Source organism: Prionailurus viverrinus, chromosome D2, assembly GCF_022837055.1.
Source record: "Prionailurus viverrinus isolate Anna chromosome D2, UM_Priviv_1.0, whole genome shotgun sequence".
NCBI lineage: Eukaryota > Metazoa > Chordata > Mammalia > Carnivora > Felidae > Prionailurus > Prionailurus viverrinus.
Window position 1 is genome coordinate 61,616,668 of NC_062571.1, and position 22,772 is coordinate 61,639,439.

General features: G+C 44.3%; 1 protein-coding gene and 1 non-coding gene across 4 annotated transcripts in view; one reads left to right on the forward strand and one right to left on the reverse strand.

Moving 5' to 3' along the window:
• The first annotated feature begins 349 nt into the window (after positions 1–349).
• The window catches only part of WBP1L (WW domain binding protein 1 like), a 60,872-nt gene continuing 38,449 nt past the window's right edge, over positions 350–22,772 (forward strand). The window contains exon 1 of one of the 3 annotated variants that reach the window (XM_047825921.1): positions 350–521. In XM_047825921.1, coding sequence (XP_047681877.1) covers positions 432–521 — 90 coding nt within the window. In that variant the 5' untranslated portion in view covers positions 350–431. Of the gene's footprint in view, positions 522–14,852; positions 14,900–21,175; positions 21,516–22,772 lie in introns of those variants that run through there. The other 2 variants (XM_047825922.1, XM_047825924.1) reach the window with 2 other exon arrangements.
• LOC125148532 (small nucleolar RNA SNORD20) lies at positions 16,907–16,983 on the reverse strand. Its single transcript, XR_007145611.1, has one exon. It is a non-coding gene; the product is annotated as a small nucleolar RNA SNORD20 (small nucleolar RNA).

Here is a 22,772-nt window from a genome sequence, read left to right on the forward strand (position 1 = left end):
AGACTTTCCGATGTTCGTACCAGAGGGCCCCGCCCCCGGAACGGAGCTCCTTCCGCCACTCTCTGTGGCGTGGGGCGCGTTTACACCGCCATGCAGCACTCAAGATGGCCCGGCTTCCTCCTACTTTTCATTGGCTGGCTCTCTCAGGTCTTCCGTCTCCACTGGGAGGGCGAAGGGGCGGAACTTCTGCTTGATCGACAGCTATTTTGGTCAATGGAGGAAGGGCAAGAGCCCGTGAGCCGCTGGCACTGGAGAGCCTGCCCAGTGTGTGGGAGGGTGTTTGGGCTGGGGCGGGGTGGAGCAGAGCCGGAAGCGGGAGGGGAGAGTGAAACAGGAAAAGAAGGGAAGAAGGAAGAAGAGGGAAGAGGAGGAGAGGGAGGAGGAGGAGGGAGGTGGCGGCGCCGTGGCGGAGGAGCAGGAGCAGGAGGGGGATGGAGAGGAGAAGGCTCCTGGGTGGCATGGCGCTCCTGCTCCTCCAGGCGCTGCCCAGCCCCCTGTCAGCCAGGGCTGAACCCCCGCAGGTAAGGGGGAGGGGGCGTCCGGGCCAGCCTGGGGGCCTGGGGGTCGTCGAGGCCTGGCTGGAGGGGGCTGAAGACGGCGTCGCTGCCTGGCTGGAGGGAGCTGAAAGAGTGTCGTCGTCAAGAGTTGAGGCGTCCCGAGAGTGGCTCCCGTGCCTGGAGTGGACAGGCTCTAAGGGGGCGTCGGTGTTTAGCTGAGGGACACCTGTTTTGGTGTCAGGGAAGTGGCACAGGCATGGTGCCCAGTGAGTGAGGGACCTTTGCGAGAGCTGTTAGGTCAGATGGGCTGGGATGACCGTGACTGGGTAGTGGGGCCCGGCTGAGGCGTGGGGGGCGCATTCATGCCCCCGCGTGGAGCCGGTCTTCAAGGCAGTAATGCAGTGTGTACGTGTGTGCGGGTAGGGGTAAGTGGGTTATTGAGCTGGCCTGTGAGGGAAGAGGGGCTGAGAGGATATTTATTTCATACTGGAGAGGGAAAAGTTCTGAGCGTATCTTGGCTCCATTTTTAATGTGTTGGAGGCAAAGGGTTGGAGGCCGGGCTCTTGGAAGGCCTGTGGGATGGAGTAGATCAGGACCCTTCAGGAGGAGGGCACACTTGAGCTGTAACAAGCTCTTGCTGTTAGGCTGGCTGGCTTGGGAGAGCCAGCCACTGATGCTGATCTAGGCCAGTTCGGGGCTTTTGAGCAAAGGGTGGTGCTGATGCCAACATGGGCAGCAAATGGAGCACCCCAGCTTTTCTTGCTGGGTGGCTTGCTTTTTATCCAGGCAGAGAAGCTTGCTTGTGCCGATTCCAGCTCCGGCTGGCATTTCGAAACCCTAATGGGAGTGTTACTCCTGGTGCCAAGTTGGGTGGGGTGCAGTAGGGGGAATCACCCCTCCTTCCTTTGCATTTGGCAAGGCTTTACCATTCTATTTTCTTCACTTTCTGTTCTCTTCCCCGTCTTTTCAGAAGAGAATAGACACGCGCTCACTTTCACACATGGCATGATGGCAGAGTCTATCCAGCTTAGCACTTGAACTTTGCGTTGTGATCAAGAGTAGAAGCCGAGTGCCAGCAAAAATACTATCTTTGCCCTAGGAGTTTATGGGCTTCCTTTTTACATATACATCTTGTTTTGCCCATTAGTATCCCTTATTTTATTTTTTTATTAGTTTTTTAAGTTTGTTTATTGAGAGAGAGAGAGAGAGAGAGAGAGAGCGAGTGAGCATGAGTGGGGGTGGGTGCAGAGAGAGAGGGGGAGAGAGAATTCCAATCACACTGCGCAGAGCCCGACGTGGAGCTCAAACTCAGGAACCACTAGATCATGACCTGAGCTGAAATCAAAAGTCGGACTTAACCGACTGAACTACCCAGGCACCCCAGTATCCTTTATTTAAAAAATTAATTAGTTTTTAAAATGAGGTGAAATTCACCTAACATAAACCATTTAAAACCATTTTACCATTTTAAAGTGAACAATTCAGTGGTGTTTAGTAAATTCACAGTGTTGTGCAACCACTACATCTAGTTCCAAAACATTTTCTTCATCACTTGAAAAGAAAACCATCGACCCATTAAGCAGTTCCTCCCTGATTTCCCTTTCTCCCAGCTCCTGGCAACCACCAATCAGTTTCCTGTCTCCATGGATTTACCCATTCGGGATATTGCAGAGAAACAATTTGTGATATTTTGTGTCTGCTTTCCTTTAACATCATGTTTGTGAGGTTCATCATGTCACATGATTACATGTTACACATGGGTTACGTGTTATACATCGTAACATGTACCAGTACCTCAATCCTTTTTGTGGCTGAATGATACTCCATTGTATGGCTATACCACAATTTGTTATTCATTTATCTGTTCAAGTGTCTTCTTTCCCGCCCTCCCCCCCCCCCCCCAATCTATTTATGTACATTTGAAATAACATGTGAAAGGAATAGAGCTCCTTTTCTTGCCCAGTATATTCCCTTTTCTAGGGCTGGGACCTTTCCATTTTAGGGTTTGTTGCAGTTCTTCCTTGTCCTAGTTAAAATCATAAATTGGCAGGAGAGATATTTTCTTTGTTTACTGGAAAAGTTAGAACCCTCAGGACTGGTGAAGTTAAGAAGTATACAAGTTGACACAACAAAATATACAAGAAACTGTTGCTTTGCCTTTGCGTCTATTTCTGTAAGTAAAGAAAGGTCATTCTCAATATCCAGTAAATAACATTGCTGGTGGAGGGTTGATTTAAGAACATTGCAGCCTTAGATGGGTGCCCTAGGCCTGTGGATGCTTCACCCGGCTGGAAGAGCAGTGGTGGGCCTCCTGAGTTGATGGTGGGAACCGGATCCACTTCCTTGGCAGAGGATGGAAAGTGGAGGTTCCCACCAGGTCATGGAAGCCTGGGAGCTGGCGAGAAGATGTGGGAGGGGAACTTCAGTATCATGCCAGTTTATCGATCACAGGCCGTTTTCTTGCCATTTCTCTGCCACTTCCAATACTTATTTTGGGGACAGGGTGGCTTTTGTACTTTGTTCCATTTGGGTGGATCTCGTGCTGACCAGCAGCTATTATGTGGTTACAGTTCCTGCAGAGAAGAGAAAGTGTTTTGTAATGAGTGGGCTCCCTCTTCCTGACCCTCCCCCCACCCAATACTCCCATCCCTACCTCATACCCTTGTCTCTTTCTGTCCATGAATGCTAGATATCTATAGTGAGATTTGTGTTTTGAATTTTAACCTTTGGAATGGAAGTTACCATATAATTATTAACTCTGAATCCAGCACTGTTTAGTCAATTTGGTTTTTGTTTTGAGGTTTTTGTTGATTTTTGGCTTGTAGAAATCAGTAAAAAAAAAAAAAAAAAATCCGAGACCATTTTGGCATAGGACATACTTCAGGTACTCACTGTCCTTATTTCAACAAGTGGCTTCCAGCTAACTCTGAGTCAAGGAGGACTCAGCTGTACTCATTCCGTATTGAACATGGTGTGGGTATCTTATTACATTATTTTTCCCTTGAAATGCCACTATCAAATACAATCTTTTTTTTTTTTTTTTTACATATGTATCTAATATCAGAAATATATGGCATTAAGGCAGCTTACTTTCCCTGTTACCAGCTCTCCACTGGAATTGTCATTTCTTGCCATCCTGGCCCAGGAAAGTTAACAGCCTAGCTTACTTCTGAGATTGGGAACTTGGACTTTCCCTGTTACCAGCTCTCCACTGGAATTGTCATTTCTTGCCATCCTGGCCCAGGAAAGTTAACAGCCTAGCTTACTTCTGAGATTGGGAACTTGGACTCCCAGTCACAGGTTACTGTGACTCAGATGTCACTCCTTAAATCCATAAAGAGTTTAAAAAAAAAAAAAAAAAAAAAAAAGCCATGGAGTTACCAGACTGAGACCTTGGCATTTGTCTCTTCTAGTTAAATAATGGTTGAGATACATAGAGTTCATTTCTTTCTATTGTTGGTTAGATTCAACTAGAACAATCTGACTATTACTTAAAATAAAGTTTGGGGTGCCTGGGTGGCTCAGTCTGTTGAGCATCCGACTTTGGCTCAGGTCGTGATCTCGTGGTTTGTGGGTTCGAGCCCCGCGTCGGGCTCTGTGCTGACAGCTCAGATCCTGGAGCCTGCTTCGGATTCTGTGTCTCCCTCTCTCCTTCAAAAATAAACATTAAAATTTTTTTTAAATAAAGTTTTAGTAGAAATGTCTTTTTCCATAAAGCCCCCCAGCTAAGGGTCTGGGCACAAATCTCTAGAGACACAGTCCTTACCTTTTCTCTGCCATTTTTAAAACTTTGAGTTGGGGGTCCTAATTCCTGATTTTTTTTCTTACCTCACCTCTCCCCTGCCTCCCCAACTTGGCCCCAGTTTTCAGTTCAGAAGGCTTAGTTCACTTTCTTTCTTAAAAACAGCCTTTCAGTGTGATTACCATCATTTCTTCTTAGAGAATAGTGGGAGATGGAATGTCCAGACCCTAATTCCCTCTCCCTCATTTTCTTAGTCTGTTTTATATACCAAAGTGAGCATTTGTCTCAAATCAACACCTTGAGTTTCTGTAATTCTACTGTCAGTAGAATTCAGCAACCATTTATTGAAATGTCTGCTCTGGGGCTGGGAGCCCTCAGATGAGTAACTAAATACCAGTCCTCAAGGAGCTGGTAATCTTTTAGGAAAGACAGGTAACACACACAATGATTTGTAACCTGGAGGCATCAGTGCCCTAAAGGATGTGCACACAAAGGACAGTGGGAACAGTTGCTTCTGCTCCTGACAGGGGAAGGTGGGATTTAGGAAAATCTTCACAGAAGAGGCATTTGGACCAGGCCATAAAGGTTGATAAAGATACTTAGGATCTGCATGGACCAGGAAGGGGGAAAAGTCTATTCCGGCATGGAAAAGTGACAATGGAAAATGCGTCTGGAGGTGGCACATAGTCTGTGGTAGAAGCTTCCTTTATGTGGGTATAGAGGAGGGTGACACTTGAAAGGTAGACTGTGGTCGTGTGGTAAGGAGGCCTTTTATCCATTCATCCAAGCAGTGTGGTCTAGAGAACTTTCTGTGATGGTAGAAATGATCTATATCTGCGCTGTCCATTTTGGTAGCCACTTAGCCACATGTGACTATTGGGTACTTGGAATGTGGCTAGGATAAATGAGCAACTGAATTTTTAATGACATTTAGTCTCTTATAACAACTGTATTGAGACATAATTAATATGCCACTAGATTTGCCCTTTTAAAGGCTTTTTAGTAAGTCATAGAATCATGTGACCATGTACTATCTAATTTAGAACATTTTCATTACTCCAAAAAGAAGCCCCATAAGCCATTAGCAGTCCCTCCCCATTCCATCCCTACCTCCCACAGTCCCTGGCAACCACTAATGTATTTTCTGTCTCTATGGACTTGCCTATTCTGGACATTCCTTATAAATGGAATCACTATGTGGTCCATACACTGTTGGCTTCTTTCACTTAGCATCATGTTTTCAAGATTTGCCCGTGTTAATATATCAGTATATCATTGCATGTATCAGTATTTCTTTCCTTTTTATAGCCAATTTATATTTAGCCATATGAATGGGCCACATTTAATTTATCCATTTGTCAACTGATGGACATTTGGGCTGTTTCCACTTGTGGACTGCTTTGAATAATGTTGCTGTGAACATGCATGTGCAAGTTTTTGTGTGTGTGTAGACCTAAGTTTTCATTTCTCTTGGGTTTATACCTAACAGTGAAATTGCTGGGTCATATAGTAACTATATGTGTAACCTGTTGAAGAACTGCCAGCCTGTTTTCCAAGACTGGTATGATATTTAATTTTAAGTAATTTAAACTAAATAGCTACATGTGGCTACTGACTGCTTAATAGTCCAGATAGAACAGCTTTCCAGTGTGGGAGTAGTGAGGTATAGTCCAACACAGTGGTGAGATCATAGGCTCTGGGGGCAGACCACCTGAGATCCAAACCTGACTCTTATACTTATATCCTTGAGCTAGTTCTTTAACTTCTCTGTGCCTCAGTGTCTTCACCTATAAAGTGGGACCAGTAATAGTACATACCTTATAGATTTGCTGTGAGGTGGACATAATGTATCAACATCAAGAATAAATATCACTACTATTATCATTTGTGGTCCCCAGGGTGCATTTGGTTGTTGGTAAGTTAGTATCAGCTCTCAAATTAAGTTCAGAAGCTGAGATTTGGGGAGTTTGAAAGTGACTTCCTTGATTCTGTTCCATATCTGAGTTTGGTTTTGTCCCTATAGGAAATGTTCATGGTGAACCTGTATGTTTAGGGTAGTAGTTCTCAATTGGGGATAATTCTGCCCCTTCCTGAGGACATTTGTCAGTGTCTGGAAACGTGTTTGGTTGTCAAAGCTTGGGAGTGCTGCTGGCAGCTAGTGGGTGAAGGCCAGGGATACTGCTTAACCTCCTGTAACAAAGGATAGCCCCCCCGCCCCCCCCCCCCCCCCCCGCAACAGAATTGTCTGGTCCAAAATGTCAGTAGTGCCAAGGTGGCCAGGCACCGGTTTTGTGGTACCTGCTATCCCCATATCAGCTCGTGCTCATTATCACAGGGTTTTGAGGTCAGCCTTCCTATGAAAGAGAACACAGCTTTGTAAAGTGTATGAAATAACCTTGACAACAAATTTTAGGTGGGACAGTTGACAACTTTAATATCCTGAATCTTGATACTCTCAGATTTGTTAGCATGTTGCCTGTCGGCCCTGCTTTGTCAGAGAAAATCAAACATTTGGAGAAAAAAGATTTTTTTTTTAGTTTGTGGTTCAGTAAGTGGGTGAGCCTCCCTTATTCACCCAGTCTTAAACTTTCTTTCCTCTTGCTTTGGTTTACCCTTGTGGTTTCATTTTAAGAACGTGTTTGTTTTCACCCCAGTGATAGCCTGATGGCCAGTTCCTTTCTATTCTCAGTGTCCTCCATGGTTCCATAACCAATCTGGACGGAGTCCTGTTCTTAGAACTTTTTCCTTTTCCCATTCCATGTATTGGTTTTGCTCTCATTTCCGGCCCCATGAACACTGGTTTGTTGTCACACACTCAGCCTGCAGAAACCATTAGGTATTCTCAGGGTTGCCACATGCTGACAGTCCTGGACCTGAGGGTGACTGTGTGGCCTCAGGAGAAGCCTTCTCTTTCAAGCCCCCAGGATGCAGTTCGTCTGTGGGTTTGGGGCACTAGTTGGCAACACTGTATGCATACCGTGGTATCTCAGATAGCTTTGGATTAACAATTCCAAATGCCGTTTGAATGCCTGGCCGTCCATTCTCCTAAGAGCATCTCTAGCTTCCCTGCCTTAAGTTGTTGGAGCTTGAGAGACCATCAGGATCCAGATGCAGTGGTGTGGGTTCATTCTTTGCCCTATAATTCCAGTTGTGGGCACCAATCCCACTATAACTGCACAGATACTAAGATTCCACTGAGTGACAGGGAGCAGTGACAGTGGGTCTTTGTGACCTGTCTGCTTGGTGGCATACAACAGACAGGTTGAGGTCTGATTTATGGGCACCTCCCTTTTGGACCGTCCTTTGTATTTCCACCAGGTTTAGCAAAGTCTGGCCAAAAAACTGCACGCAATGTGGAAACCACAAACAAAGAAATATCAATAAATCCAGAACATTGCAACCTGGGAGGGAGGAAAGGGGAAACAAATTTCATCCTATTGAATTCTGTGGCTTGTTGATCCAAATTTGGACTTTCCCAGTGTGGGAATTAAAGTAGGTCATGGTCTCAGACTTGTAGATCGCCAATCTTGCACGGACTGGGTTTTTGGGATACTCTCGCTTACTCAGCTACATTCCCATAGCTTAGATTTATTTACTTTTGGTTTTTTTCTTTCCATACTTTGTTTTGTGGGAAAATAGATGAGCTATGTATCGTCTGTTCCTGGTGCCATCATCGCCCTCAGAGTGCCTTGGCTAACTTTTGATTCATGATCTTAGGTGTTTTAAAGAATTTAATTTAAACTTGTTTTGGAAGAGGTAGAAGTGAATGTAAGACGTTGCAAGGATACTTGTGGCTTGGAAGGGTGGATCCTAGAGTAAAGCTATAAAAACATGTCTGTTTTGATTTTTAAATATCAAGCAAGACAGATCTTATGTTGTAACACTGTGTTATTACACATTCTTGTAGATCAGAGGCATGTGTTCATGGAGAAAGTATTCATGTTTTTCAAAATCCTACAGGCTGCTTTTTTGTTCACCATTTCCAAAATTATCTTCCTCATCTAAAATTCTACCTGGCCATTCACTCCAGTTATATTAAAATCCAACCAAACACAGAAACAACAGAAAAGCCACAACTTAGTTTATTGATCAGATCTAAATTATTTTTCCCTCTTAGTGATTTATTTGGGAGAGAAGGTTAATATTTGGCTTTCTACCCTGAGATGGTGGGAGCATTGTAGCTCTTTGGGATTTGACTGTAGAATTGAACAGTGTGAGAAATTCTTCCTGTGGACTTCTTTCTTTTTATTTGGGTCCTTTGTCTTTAAATATGCAAATCTCCTTGCTGTGTTTGCAGGGATTTGGGGGAAAGCAGAAAACCTGTACCAGTCTGATTTGGCATAAGGACCACTATGGCTTTCTTTCCATTTTCCTTCCTTAGACCTGATTGCTGCTTTTCTTTGAGCTTTAAGGTGCCTTTTACGTTTTCACATCAGTTTTTAATTACACAAAAATAACACATACTCTAACAATGGTATACTTACAGACAAAAATGCTTAGAGTAAAAAGTGAAAGTTTATGGTTTGGTGTGTGTTTTGGGTGGGTTTTATGCTTATGCTGAATGTTTATAGATATAGTAATAGTTCATATATATATGTAAATAACTTCTATATATAAACAAAATTATTAACGGATGGTGTTCCTTATTTTTTCATTTGTTTTTATTTTTTTGTTTTTTATATATATATTCTAATGTTTATTTTTGAGAGAGAGAGAGAGCACAGCGCACACATGCGTGTGTGCGTGTGAAAGTGGGGGAGGGACACAGAGAGGGGGGCATAGAGGATCCAAAGCTGTCTCAGCGCTGACAGCAAAGAGCCCAATGCGGGGCTCAAACCCATGAACTCTTGAGATCATGATCTGAGCCGAAGTCGGATGCTTAACCGACTAAGCCACCCAGGCGCTCCTTCATTTGTTTTTAAAACAAAAATGGCATACTTTATATGTGGTACTTTACAACATGCATTTTTTTTCATCCTTCATGGACTTCTTTCTATATTGCATATATACCTCTGACTTTTAAAAAATTACCTATATGTTAATTGCTTTAGACCATGATTTAGTTAATTACTCCTTCATAGATGAACATACATTGTATCCATTTTTATGATTTCACACAGTGTTATAGTGAACATCGTTATATATATATTTCTTCCTGCAGTTGTGCTAGATTTCTAGAAGTAGAATTGAGGATTGTGGGGTTGTAGGGTATGTACATTTGAAATTTTGGGTCGATAGTGCCACATTGCTGTCCAGGGTGGTTGTGTGAGTTTATAGCCCCATCAGTAGGGTATTCAAGGGCTCATTTCCCCACACATGTGTAAGCAGCATTTCTTCATCTGTGCCCTCTGCATATTCTAGAAGATGTGCCTTCTGACAACACAGGCACGTGGGGTACATTTCAGTTTTCTTTCTCGAAAGCCTTATATAGGTCTCTGATTTGCTAAGCTTCCAGTCTCCTCTCTGTGTGCTGTGGAACAGAATTCACTCTAGAGCAGTGTACCTGGAGCTGGAGAAGCATAGCTATGCCTGCTCAGGTGCTGAAGGAAGTGGTTTATAGTCCCCTGGAAGATGTCAGGCAGGTGGCTTGGAACCGTTTGCCAGGTGCTGTGTGGCACACAAGTCTAACCAACCACCCTTTCGTGGTGGTCATCCTAGGAGAAGGGATACTTGGAAGTATCTTCACTGAGAGTGCAGACTCTGGAGCCACACTGCCTCCATATACCCTTAGGCTAGTTAATTGACTCAGTTTCCTCATCTGTAAAATGGGATAATAACACCTGGCTTATAGGGTTACTGTGCGGGTTAATTGAGTTATTGTACTTATAAATTGGGTTAGTACTTATAGAGCACTTAGAACGGTGCCTGCTACATAGTAATTGGTAAATATTAGCCTATATAATAATAATAATATTTAATTATTAGTATTACATATAATATATAATTTAAATTTTATTATTTAATAACTTAATTATTAAATTATTTAATTATTTAATACTTTTATTATTATTATTATTATTATTATTATTATTATTTTTAAAGCTTTGGGAGGCGTTAAGGCTTCTTATCCCCTGACTGACCCAAGATCTGTTTCCAGTGGAGGAATTTAAGAGTATATTTTAGTAAGCCCCTAGTCCAAAAGGCATGTGACTTCCATATCACCAGCCTTGGCAGTCTGGTGAGAGGTGTTTTTCCACCAATTGTTTTCTTTTTTTTTTTAATTTTTTTTTTTTTAACGTTTATTTATTTTTGAGACAGAGAGAGACAGAGGATGAACGGGGGAGGGTCAGAGAGAGGGAGACACAGAATCTGAAACAGGCTCCAGGCTCTGAGCTGTCAGCATAGAGCCCGACGCGGGGCTCGAACTCACGAACTGTGAGATCGTGACCTGAGCCGAAGTCGGACGCTTAACCGACTGAGCCACCCAGGCGCCCCCACCAATTGTTTTCTAATGATAAGTATGAAGTTGTTTATTCTTAGAGCAGGTAAGTTGGAATATACACTACTATCCTGTTTTGTACATCACTGTGCCCTCCTGAATGAGGAAGCGTGGGGTCACCACCAGCAAAGAAGTGTGCCTTGCCTTGGGTGTGGGAGTTGCAGTTGGACACCCGCTCTGACCGCAGTGCTAGACCACATGCAGGTCTGTATGCTCTCTGCACACAGCGTCCTGTTCTGAGGTGTACTGTACTTCCTGTTCTGAGGTGAGGATGGTGTCTGAGGCTTTAAGAAAAAATAATAACAGCTTTATTGAGCTACAATTCACATACTGTACAGTTCACCCTCTTAGAGTGTATAATGCAGTGTTTTTTAGCATGTTCACAAGATTGGGCCGCTGTTACCACTATCTGTTTCCAAAAGTTTTCGGGGAGCCTGCGTGGCTCAGTCGGGTGAGTGTCAGACTCTTGATTTTGGCTCAGGTCATGATTCCAGAGTCATGGAATTGAGCCCTGTGTTGGGCCCATGCTGAGCATAGAGCCTGCTTAGGAATCTCTCTCTCTCCTTCTGCCCCTTCTCTGCTCGTGTGCATGTGTGCACTCTCCCCCCCCCAAAAAACAAAACAAAACAAAACAAAACAAAACAAAACAAAACAAAACAAAAACCAAAAACAACCCAACAGAACATTTTCATCATCCCCAAAAGAAACCCTATATCAGTTAGTTCCCTTCCAAAGACCCCCCGAACCCCAGTCTACTACCCACTAATCTACTTTCTACCCCTGTGGATTGTCCCACTTCGGACATTTCTTGCAAATAGAATCTTAACACCAGGTAGTGTTTTGTGAATGGCTTCTTTCACTTAGCATAATGTTTTCAGGGTTCATCCATGTTGTAGCATGGGTTAGTACTTTCTTCCTTACCATGAATATTCTATTGTATGGGTACAACACATTTTATTCATCCATTGGTCAACTCATAGACATTTGGGCTTTTTCCACTTTTGGGCTTTTATGAATAATGCTATGAACATTGGTCTACAGATTTTTGTGTTGACATATGTTTTCACTTTTCTTAGGATATACCTAGGAGTAGAATTGCTGGTCATGTGAGAACTCTGTGTCAGTTTTTTTCAAGAACTGCCAGACTGTTTTCCAAAGTGGCTGTACCATGTTACATTCCCCACTAGCAATTATGAGGGTTCCAATTTTTCTACATTGTCTCCAACGCTTGTTATTGTCTGCCTTTTCTCATCATAACCATCCTAATGGGTGTGAAGCAGTATCTCATTTTGGTTTTGATTTGCATTTCCCTAATGACTAGCGATGTGGAACATCTTTTCATGTTCTTATTGACCATTTGTGCATTTTCTTTGGAGAAATGTCTGTTTAATTCTTTGCCCATTTTAGAGTCCCTTTTCAGACTAAAGGGAAATAAGTCTTCTTATGGAATCCCAGTGAGTGACTGTTGAGGGGATTTTCCTTTAAATTAGACTTTCCTGGGGCTCTGGCATTCTACCATGCTATCACCTATTCTCATGACCCTGGACCAGTTGCTTAACTTCTCTGAGTTGGCTGCTTCCTCCTATCAGCATTGCCCAGAGAAGGCTTTGAGGCAGCCATTTGTGTGATAAGGGGCCCATGTGGCCAAAGAAGTCTGCCTTCTCTCTTGGAGAGTCACAATGAGTGTGCTTTTACAGTTAAGCCTCTGAGGAGTCTCACAGTTAAGAATCTATATGAGTCCCTTATCAGATAAATGATTAGCAAATATTTTTCCCATTCAGTAGTTTTTGTTTTGTTTTGTTTTGTTTTTCACTTTCTTGATGGTGCCCTTTGAAGCACAATTGTTTTTCATTTGGGGGAAGTCCAGTTTATCTATTTTTTTTCTTTCATCACTTGACCTTTTGGTATTCCTTAGTTCTTTCAATTGCTCTGTAAAGCTTAATATTACTTTGGGTCAAGAGCAGACACTGTTTAGAATAGAATCCATTAGATACCTTTTTTATGGAAAGTGTTGAGCATGTACGAAAATAAAGAGAATGGTGTAATGAACCCCCGTGTTCCCATCACCCAACTTCAGCCATTTCTTGTCGTGGCCTGTCTTGTTTTGTCTATATCTATTTTCACTTCCATTCATGCCCAGTGAAGTTATTTTGAAGAAGACTGCCGACTTCATATCATTTTGGCCGTGAAGAGTTCCATTTGATTCTCTAAAAGATAAAAGAATTTTGTTGCTCAGCATAACCACCATACCATTTTACACCCTAAAAAATTGACAATAATTGCTTAGTGTTATAGGATGGACTCTTGCACGTGAGAATTTAAATTAGATCTGGAGGTAAAAATGCCACTTAGAAAATTCAGCTAATATGTGGCAGTTCTTCAGTTTTCGTAAGTGACCAGTCCTCACAAAGCATTCCACTGCTTTAAAAAAAGTTGTTCCCCAAGAACACCCTTCAGTCCTGTGGGTGTCATAGGTGTTCTTCCAGCTACAGCTTTCACTTGACCAGGTCTTGTGGTGGAGTTACGGTCATGGCAAACCCTTTCCCCCCCCCTTCAAAACTTCTTTGTCATCTTGTCACGGTGGATATCCATTTCTAACCTCTCCCCAGTGTATAAAGTGAAAGATTAACTTAGGACTTTTGCCCTCAATTTCTAGTGTAGGGAGAATTGGGGGAAAATCCTACTCTTATCTGAGATTGCACAAATGTTCAGAGAAACTTGGGAAAATGAGACCTGTCAGCTCATTTTCTCCTCTTTCACCTCTCCAGGGGCCTAAGCCGCATGTCCCCGCATGGCCTGGCTGACTATGCCTGCCCTCAAGGTACAGTACTGGGGGGTTCATAGCAGATGAGCAAAGCTGCTGAGGGAGAAATGGAACATAGGATTTGGAGGCTGACAGATACCATAGCGATAATGATGCTATGAACAGATGCTCAGTAAGAAAGAAGGGCTGTGCTGTTTGAAATGTAGGAGATTTCAGGTTGAACAGTCTTCTTAACTGTGAGACTCCTCACAGGCTTAACTGTAAAGCCCATGCATCGTGAGTCTCCAAGAGAGATGGCAGGCTTCTTTGACCACATGGGCCCCTTATCGCAGAAATGGCTGCCTTGGAACCGTCTCTGGACAGTGCTGATCAAGGTAAGCAGCCATCTCAGAGAAGTTAAGCAATTGATCTAGGGTCAGGAGAATAGGTGGTAGCACAGGAGAATGCCAGAGCCCCAACAGAGTCTAGTTTAAAGGAAAATCTCCCCTTGGGTAGTGTTACTCACTGAGGTACCATGGGAGGACCTCTGTCCCTTCAGTCAGAAACCCTAAGTCCGGGGGCGCTGGGGTGGCTCAGTCAGTTAAGTGTCTGACTCAATCTCCGCTCAGGTCGTGATCTCAGGGTTGTGAGTTCAAGTCCACATTGGGCTCCGCACTGGGTGTGGAGCTTGCTTTTTAAAAAAAAGAGAGGGGCGCCTGGGTGGCTCAGCCGGTTAACTACCGGACTTCAGTTCAGGTCATGATCTCACAGTTCGTGGGTTTGAGTCCCATCTTGGGCTCTGTGCTGACAGCTCATTGCCTGGAGCCTGCTTTCGACTCTATGTCTCCCTCTCTCTCTGCCCCTCCCCTGATTGCACTCTGTCTCTCTGTCTCTCAAAAACAAGTAAATGTTGAAAAGAAAAAAAGAAGAAAAAGAAAGAAAGAAGGAAGGAAGGAAACTTGAAGGCTGGTCTTAGGTCAGTGCACATTTTCAGACATTCCCTGTATTGTCTGGCAAGTGGGGATAGTAAAAACTGTCTAGCCCAATTTTTAAAAAAAAATTTTTTTTAATGTTTATTTTTGAGACAGAGAGAGACAGAGCATGAATGAGGGAGGGTCAGAGAGAGAGGGAGACACAGAATCTGAAGCAGGATCCAGGTTCTGAGCTGTCAGCACAGAGCCCGACGCGGGGCTCGAACTCACGGACTGTGAGATCATGACCTGAGCCGAAGTCGGCCGCTTAACCAACTGAGCTACCCAGGCGCCCCTGTCTAGCCCTATTAACAACTGATGTAAGGAACAACTAAAATGGATGTGAAAGTAGTTTATAAACCTTGAATTCTACAAGGATGATGATTTATTGTGTCTTTCAGTGCTTAGCGCCACCTTTTCTTCAGTATTGAGAACACCTTGTCTGGAATGTGCATCTTGAATAAAGTGAAAGACTTTGGAACAATGGATATAAGTACAAAGATACAGGTGCCTGCTAATTTTTTTCAGGAAGGGCCTGTGGCTTGCACTGACTTTCCTTCTTGCCATGATGGGGGATGCTTTCTCAAAGGCACTTGTAGCTTTTCTCTTCCTAAGCTTTAGGCCTATATTGTAGCATATCTCTGCCTACTTCCGCTTTGCTCTAGTGCTCCATGGTTTGGACGCTTGGGTCAAGGTGGTTTTGAAGTAGAGTCACTTACTGTTGTCATCCATGTTGCCTTACTCTCTGTGGCCTGGGAGTACCAGGTTCAGGTGTGGCCTGTGGTCAGGCATTATATGACGAAAGGACCAGAGGATTTATCTGCTGTTGATACCCTCTCCAGTTTCACCACCCTTAGTCATCATTTTACTTGGGGCGTGGATATGTATGTTCCAGAAGCTTTTCCACCCCCCTGCAACTTATGGGAGGGATAAATTGTCTCAATGTTTTCTTCTGGTGCTTTTGACCATGAACTCTTAGACCTGGAGTAGATTGGTTATCAAATAGCCTAAGGAGATAGGAGGTGATATGTAATTTACGTAAGATCCAGGAAATGAAGGAAGACATGTTGCCAGGAGCTGTGTTTCCAGCTAGACCTTAAGTTTCACAATCCTTTATGCAAAAAAAGGGCATCTTTTAGGTGTTGCTTAATGGAATTATCCGGTGAACCGGTGACAGAACCAGTGACAGAACCAGAAGCCTCTTCAGCCCAGTCCCCCTAATCGAAAAACTAATGGGGTTAGATCACGCCCCAGTTCTATCTTGAGTAAGGGAATTTTGCTTTTGAGATGGCTTAAATGCTTTGAATTCCTCAGCAGAGAAATTATAGATGTACAGATAATGAGACAAAGGGTTTCCCAATCCCTGTGTCCAACCTCATGAGTTTGCAGTCACATCCACATGCTCTCCCGATCTCTTAGCTGTTTATTGGGTTTCCGTGACCAGGAAAATGTCACCCGCGCTACTGTCTGGGGATTCAGCTGTATTAGCTTCATTGTTACAATCTTCTCTTTAGTCATATGTCTATTTATCCATGTTCCAGTCTTTTTTGAGGGCCTACTTAGTGCAAGGCATCGCTTGGTATTCTGAGGGACACAGAAGTGAAAGACCTCTTGCCTTTAAGTTGCTTCTACTTTAGAGGAGGAGTTAGGCCTGAGAATAAATCATTTTGCTGAGCTTATGAGCACATAAAAGAGTGGGCGGATTTTCCACAACCAAGATGGTCTCTGTTTGGACAGTGCGAATAACCACTCTTATGACCTTGCATCTCGAGGGCCCGATGAGCTACTTACGGGACTCAGAGTTGAGGTGCCTTTAATAAAAGGACTTTGCTGTTAGCCCTTTCTGTGGACCTGCCACCATTGCAGCCGTGTTCCTGCCTGAAGTGGATCCCATCTCTCTTTGTCTTGCTCAAAGTTGCAACAAAAGGGAAAGATGAAATCAGATTTAGTGGAGACCTTGAAGACTAATTTTCCTAATGGAGTTACATCTGCGTGTGATCAGGTACTGGATGTGACCCTTGTCCCTCATTTTGTTCTTATTCCAATCTTCAGTTTAGAGAGCGGTTTGGGAAGAGACATGAAACGTGTTGGGGGGGTGGGTGGGTGGGGAGACAGCAGCGAGCCAGAGCGTGCTGATTTGCGTGTAATTCTTGGTTCCTTGCTGGTTTAGTTTGGGTTGAACTGTTTTCAGGGCAGGAGAAACGAATCTGGCATTTCGGTACAAAAACAAACAAGGCTGCTGTTGTACTTGATAAAGCTGGAGTTGCAGATCCAGTGGCAGCCCATTAACTCAGTGACAGCGGTGAGTTTCAGAGACCCCTGCACTCTCCAGAGAAGGCAGTAAATGTCCATTTAGGAAGGCAATAAATATTTGTGGAGTGATTGATTGTCAACACAGTAGGATTTGCTTGTTGGGGGGGGAGGAAAGCCAGAAACCTTAGGACGCTGTTGTTAAACTGGTTTCAGCTTCTGCTACTTTCTCTCTTTCTTTTTTTTTTTTCTCAGACAAGATAGCTGGGTCAGAACTTAACTACCTAGAGGAATTTTCTTGAGATTCCATCATCCCCTTCTGCTGCTTTTATTTCTCTCTATTTAATAGACCTTTGAAATAGGTATATCCCCTCCACCTCCTCCACCCCCAGAGGGAACAAGAGCAACTCCAAGATGTAAACAAGCAAAAAGAGAGCCTAAGATACTATGTAAACTAGAAATTCCTGTCCTTGCTATTCATGGCCGTAGTCATCAGAAAGAACAAATGTGCTGGTCAGAGGTACTCTGCGAAGACACAGCGTGTGTGGGGCCTCTACCTTCTCCCTCCAGCCACTCTCTGCCCCATCTTGTGCCTTTCTCAGGTGCCCCATGTGTCCTTGTTTCCACGTTTTGGGCTATACTTGGCTCTGCCTACCATGCTCCTCTTCCTACCCCTACTGTACATGTTATTTTAGTACCCGAATCTCTGTCTCTCTCTTCTTTTTTCATGTTTATGTTTGAGAGAAAAAGAGCGTGAGCTGGGGAGGGGCGGAGAGCCCCTCCAGGGCCAGACGAGTTCAGCCAAGAGTGCATCCTCCTCATCCCGCTGCGACAGCCAGGGTGGCTGGATGTGACTGTGACTTTCTGGGTCACAAATGAGGTGCAAGTGATGACTACAATATCCAAATACCGTCACCATGCATGTTCAAGCCATTTTTGAGTAACACAGTCCTGGTTGAATTGCTAGCTCCACTGCCTACGACTGTGTGTCCTTGAATGAGTTACCTAACTTCACTGAAGTTCCCGGTTTTCACCTGTAAGGAATGAGATAGCAACATACATTAGAGTACTCCCTCTCTGAAATGTATCATTTGATGTTTAGCAAGTGATTGCATACTATAGTTAAGAGCTGTTTGCCCAGCTGTCTTCCTGGCAAGGCTCAATAGTGGGAAAGCAGCCATAGGTTTGTTTTGTTTTGTTTTTTAATTTTTTTTTAAGTAGTGTTTATGGCCAGTGTGGGGCTCAAACTCAAGACCCTGAGATCAAGAGTCGCATGCTCTTCCGACTGAACCAGCCAGCCACCCCTACATCCATAGACACCCTACAAGGCACCCCTACAAGCCCTGTGACTTGTGGAACTCCTTGTCCTAGTCAGAAACCAGGAAAGGTGTGTTTTCTTGTCTCAGCAGGCCTGCTACACGTCTGCCTTTGTCCAGCCCCAGGACACAGATAAGCTAATGTTCTTGGTTTCTGGCAGCTAAGCAGTCCTTAGCATTTCTATTTGGCAAAGTTCTGCAAATCTTTGTTTTGGGTTTGGAATGCTTCCCATGGCATTCCCCAAAGTAATTACTTCAGGATCCTTTTACTGATGCCCAGCCTCACATCCATGACATGCCTTGGTTGGACTTTTCTTGTGGCACTCACATTGGTTTAGGCTTGGAGCTTGTATCTGCTTCTGGGGGTTTTGTTGGTTTTGTGCTTTGTTTTGTTTTTTGTTGTTGTTGGGTTTTTGTTGTTGTTGTTGTTTTTGAGTCCAAACTGGAAGGCATTTAAACGTGCCTATGCCCAACCTGAGAAAGATAAGAATGATCTCTCATCTTAGATGTTCTGTGTCTACCTAGCAGCCTCTGCTCCAAAGCTCCTGGAAGTAAAAACGGCCTTAGGTCTGGAGATTATCTCCTATCCTAGAAACCTGGCAGTTGCTGTCCTGTTCTGACAAAACCCTTTCTTCACATTCCTTGATTGTGAAATTAGAAACCCCGCACTCTCAGCCCTAGTCTCCTTCAGCCTCATCCGGCCATGACACGGTGTGGGAACAGTTCCCCAGGCTACCTGAGATCCAAGGCATGAAAGATCTTCTGTTCCAGCTTGCTCCTTGCGTGGAGCCCATTTGTGTCCTGGGAATGGATGAGAACTTTAGGGCTTTCCCAGTCATTCACCTCCTAGAACTCTGGCTCCAAAGAGGGCCAGAATGGGTGACTGGGTCCTAAGGGCATTGTCCGTGTTCCAGAATACCACTGCCTGAACTGGTGTGTCAGTCTTCTAAAACGAGGTTCTGGGGGCGGGAGGGGGCGGCGCTTGGGTGGCCCAACTTTGGCGTCCCGACTTTGCCTCAGGTCATGATCTGGCAGTTTGTGAGTTCAAGCCCCTTCCTGACAGCTGAGTGCCTGGAGCCTGCTTCGGATTCTGTGTCTCCCTCTTTCTCTGCCCCTCCCTCTCTCACCCTCGCTTTCTCTCTCTCTCTCACTCTCTCTCTGTCTCTCAAAAAAACAAATAAACATTAAAAATTTTAAAGTAAAATAAAACAAGGTTCTGGGGCACTGACCAGGATCTGCATGTCTGCTCAGTGTTCAGCTGACCCTCAGTTCTGGTGTTTGCCCCATTGACAACTTTTGGTCTAGTATCATGACTCCTTTATTATTGTCAAGGAAAGAGCCTTTGGAGCTAGAGACTTAATTCAAATCCTTACTCTCTCATGGCCAGCTGTGTGACCTGGGGCAAGGTGTCCATATGTCTCGGCTTCTGCAACTGAACAGGGGTAATACCTACATCATAAGTTTATTGTGGTTGTTAAGTGAGATGTGGGTTAAATGGAGTTCTTAGTACAGAGTCTGGCTCATTGTCAGTACTGAAAAAATAACTCTCCCCACCTCCATCCCAGAATTTAAAGATTATAAATGTATAGGCTGCCTAGAAAAACATTGCCAAAAGATTCCTAAATCAACTGCAGTGAAAGGATGAATTCCATTAGCCGTGCGTATATCCACTGTTGTAGTATGTCTTCTTAAATAATAAATTAATCAGAATCCAAAGGGTTTCAGCATTACTATCTTTGGGGGGTTTCTAAATTGAGGAGGAGAATGTTGGTCAGTGGAAGGATGGCGGATGGCTCAGACATTGATTGCTTGGAGCCATTAACAGTTGTTAAACTGCAACATTTTGACAACATAATCCTGCTTAATTCTGGTTAGTGTGACTTCCTTTTTTTTTTAAGCTGTTGAATTCAGCATTGAGTTAGATTCTTCATTGTCAGGCAGATGACTAAAATTGTAGAAGGATTTGATTTACCTTTAGTCTATAATGTATGAGCCTGGGTCACTTACATAACAAAAGAACTCCTTTTGGGGCACCGGGGTGGTTCAGTGGTTCAGTCGTCTGAGTGGTTTGAGCGTCCGTTTGAGTGTCCAACTTCAGCTCAGGGCATGATCTCGCGGTTTGTGAGTTCGAGCCCCGCGTCCGGCTCTGTGCTGACAGCTTGGAGCCTGGAGCCTGCTTCGGATTCTGTGTCTCCTTTCTGTGCCCCTTCCCCGCTTGTGCGCGCATGCATGCGCGCTGTCTCTCTCTCAAAAATAAATAAATGTAAAAAAAAAAAAAGAACCCCTTTTTTCCCAGACTAGTAGAAATTGCTGATGATCATCTGGCTTCTGAAATCCAAAGGCTGACTACTTTGTCACTGAGTTGTGGTAACTTGGCAAAAAGTGAACTTGCCTTCCTGGGGATGCCCACATTTGTCAGTTCTATCTCTTTTTCTTCTCACCTCCCCCAAATCTCAGTGCTCAATGAGGATTAGTCGGCAAAGGGCAGGAGGCAAGGATTAGGAGATTAGTGAGAAAGAAGTCATGATCAGCAATCACTTTGTTGGAGTATGTGATACTGTGCTAGGTGTAATGCATTGAGTTTAATACTGCCTTATACACAGGATTTTATAATCTTACAAGAAGATAAAAGTAGACAGCTCCTGATTAGAAACACTGCTTTGGGTTACATCCATAAAAGGAAGATGATTCATTAGGGGAAAATCGGGAAGCCTATGATGCAATTTTGATAATTTAGATTGAACTTTTACAAAATTATTTTTGGATTTCTAGTAATTTTGCTGCAATTGCACTTATCCAGAGATCACTGCTGCTGAATATTATTTAGAAATGTGGAATGTTTCCATAGCCCATCAGACCAAGGGCCCTTGAGTATTTTGCTCCTGGTGGTGTCCCCAGCACCTAGAACAGTGCCTGGCACATTTGTGGGTGTTCAGTAGGCATGGAATGGATGAATAAGTACACTAATGCCATGGTACTCTTTCCAGAGAATTGAGGTGCCACACTATCTTACTAGGTTAAGTTCAGACCAGCATTACCCACGAAGGGCTGCGGATGCCCTTTCCTCCAGTTTGGCTAACAAAAGTCATAATGCTGCATGCGTTTTGTGGTGGTCAGTGGTTGCCAGGGAACTGAGGAAATGAAAGGAGGGTGTTGAAAGCTGTGCCTTGATACCCAGGCCTGCCTGTCTCTTGTTCTCCTGTCTGCTGATTTGGCCTGTGTGTGAGGGTGGGAGCCAGGCATATGATAGCCTCTGTGGCTGTGTCTTGACAATACACGTTTGCTGAAGAATGCCTTCCTAGTCCCGAAACTCCTGCAGCAGCAGAAGCCGCTTCTCTCCACACATCACTCCTCTTCTCTTGTCCGTAGCAATGAGGCTGCGATTCATTCTTTTTCCTGAGCCTCCAGGAAATGGCTCAGCTTGCCTGGCTCATTCATTTCCTTGTCAGGAAAGTCAGTGCAACCTTGACCATCAGTGGGAGACCTGCAGCAAGCACATCGTGTGTCCGGCTGGACTCACTAACGATCGCAAAGTACTTTTGGCAACACACCATGCTGTAAGTGTTGTGTACTGCTAATTTATTGTCCGAGGTGGGGGTGAGAGATGCTAATTTGTAAAAAGTCATTTCTGATGTACCTGGGTCTTGCCCAGCACAGTGCCACTCCTGTGGAGGCGTTCGGTGAATAGCACTGGAAGAAAACTGTTGCAGAAAATAAAAAGAAAGGTGAGATACACATGGTTTGAGTGATGGGAAATATAATTAATTTGCAGCCTAAGAAGTTATTAGAGAGTAACTTTGGATTTATAAAGTCCTCCAAAAAGAGTCATTTCTGCAAGTACAGATCCAAACATGAACCTTTTGTTCTTTGTTAGTGTTGTCTTTGCTAGAGGATTCAGGGCCAGAGAGAGCGGCTGTGACCTGCTGTGTAGGGAAGGTTGGCCAGATGAGAGCTGGCCTACACCACCGACTAGGAAAAGTCAGATCAGGACACCAGCCCCAGGGCCTTTGCTCCTTGTGCAAAGCTTGCTGTTAGCCATTTTCTCCATAAACTGAGCTTAGAGAAGAAAGCATGACAAACCTAGGGTGGTGAACTTTTCAGAAGCAAGAGTTGGTTTAAATATAGATGATCTGCTTTACTGGCAACTTGGAGGCTGCCGTGGGACTTGTTGTACCTTTTGTAAGACAAGTGAGGAAAGATGTTGGCACCTGTACATGCGCAGTTTGTTTATGAAATATAAACTCTCCTGTAGAAGTGAGGGCTCAAGAGGTCAGCGTCCGAGGTAGCATGTCCTACCTTAGTGGGGGGGAAGGTGCCTCACCAAGCCCTCCCTGCCGATTGCCTCAATCTCTAGAGAAAGTCGGGACAGCCAGACCTAATGCACTGTTATTTATTGAGCACTGACTCTGGCGGGCGTGGCGGCAGGAAAGTTTCTGTGAAACTGAAAATCACTGGGCTTGATTTTCTTTCCCAAGGAGAAGAAACAATAGCTCAAGAGTTCTAGAGTCCAGTCCTTATTCAGTTTATTGGATTCAGATTGGATGTATATGCACCCTGGCCGAGGGGAGCTGATGGGAGCAGCCCCGTCCTCCTCTGGTCTCAGGCTCCAGTGCTAGGTGGGTCCAGGGCTGGCCATCGTGGGTTTGCAGCACATCCTTCTCAGTATTCCACAGCAGCTGTCTGGAGTTTTTTCTGCTGTGCCTGAACTGATGTCATTTCCCCCTTGGCAGACAGCTTGGGTTTTGCTGCGTCTGAGATATGTCACGAGAAGGTGGGGGTGGGTCGGAGCCAGGCAGGGGGAGTAGCGAGGACAG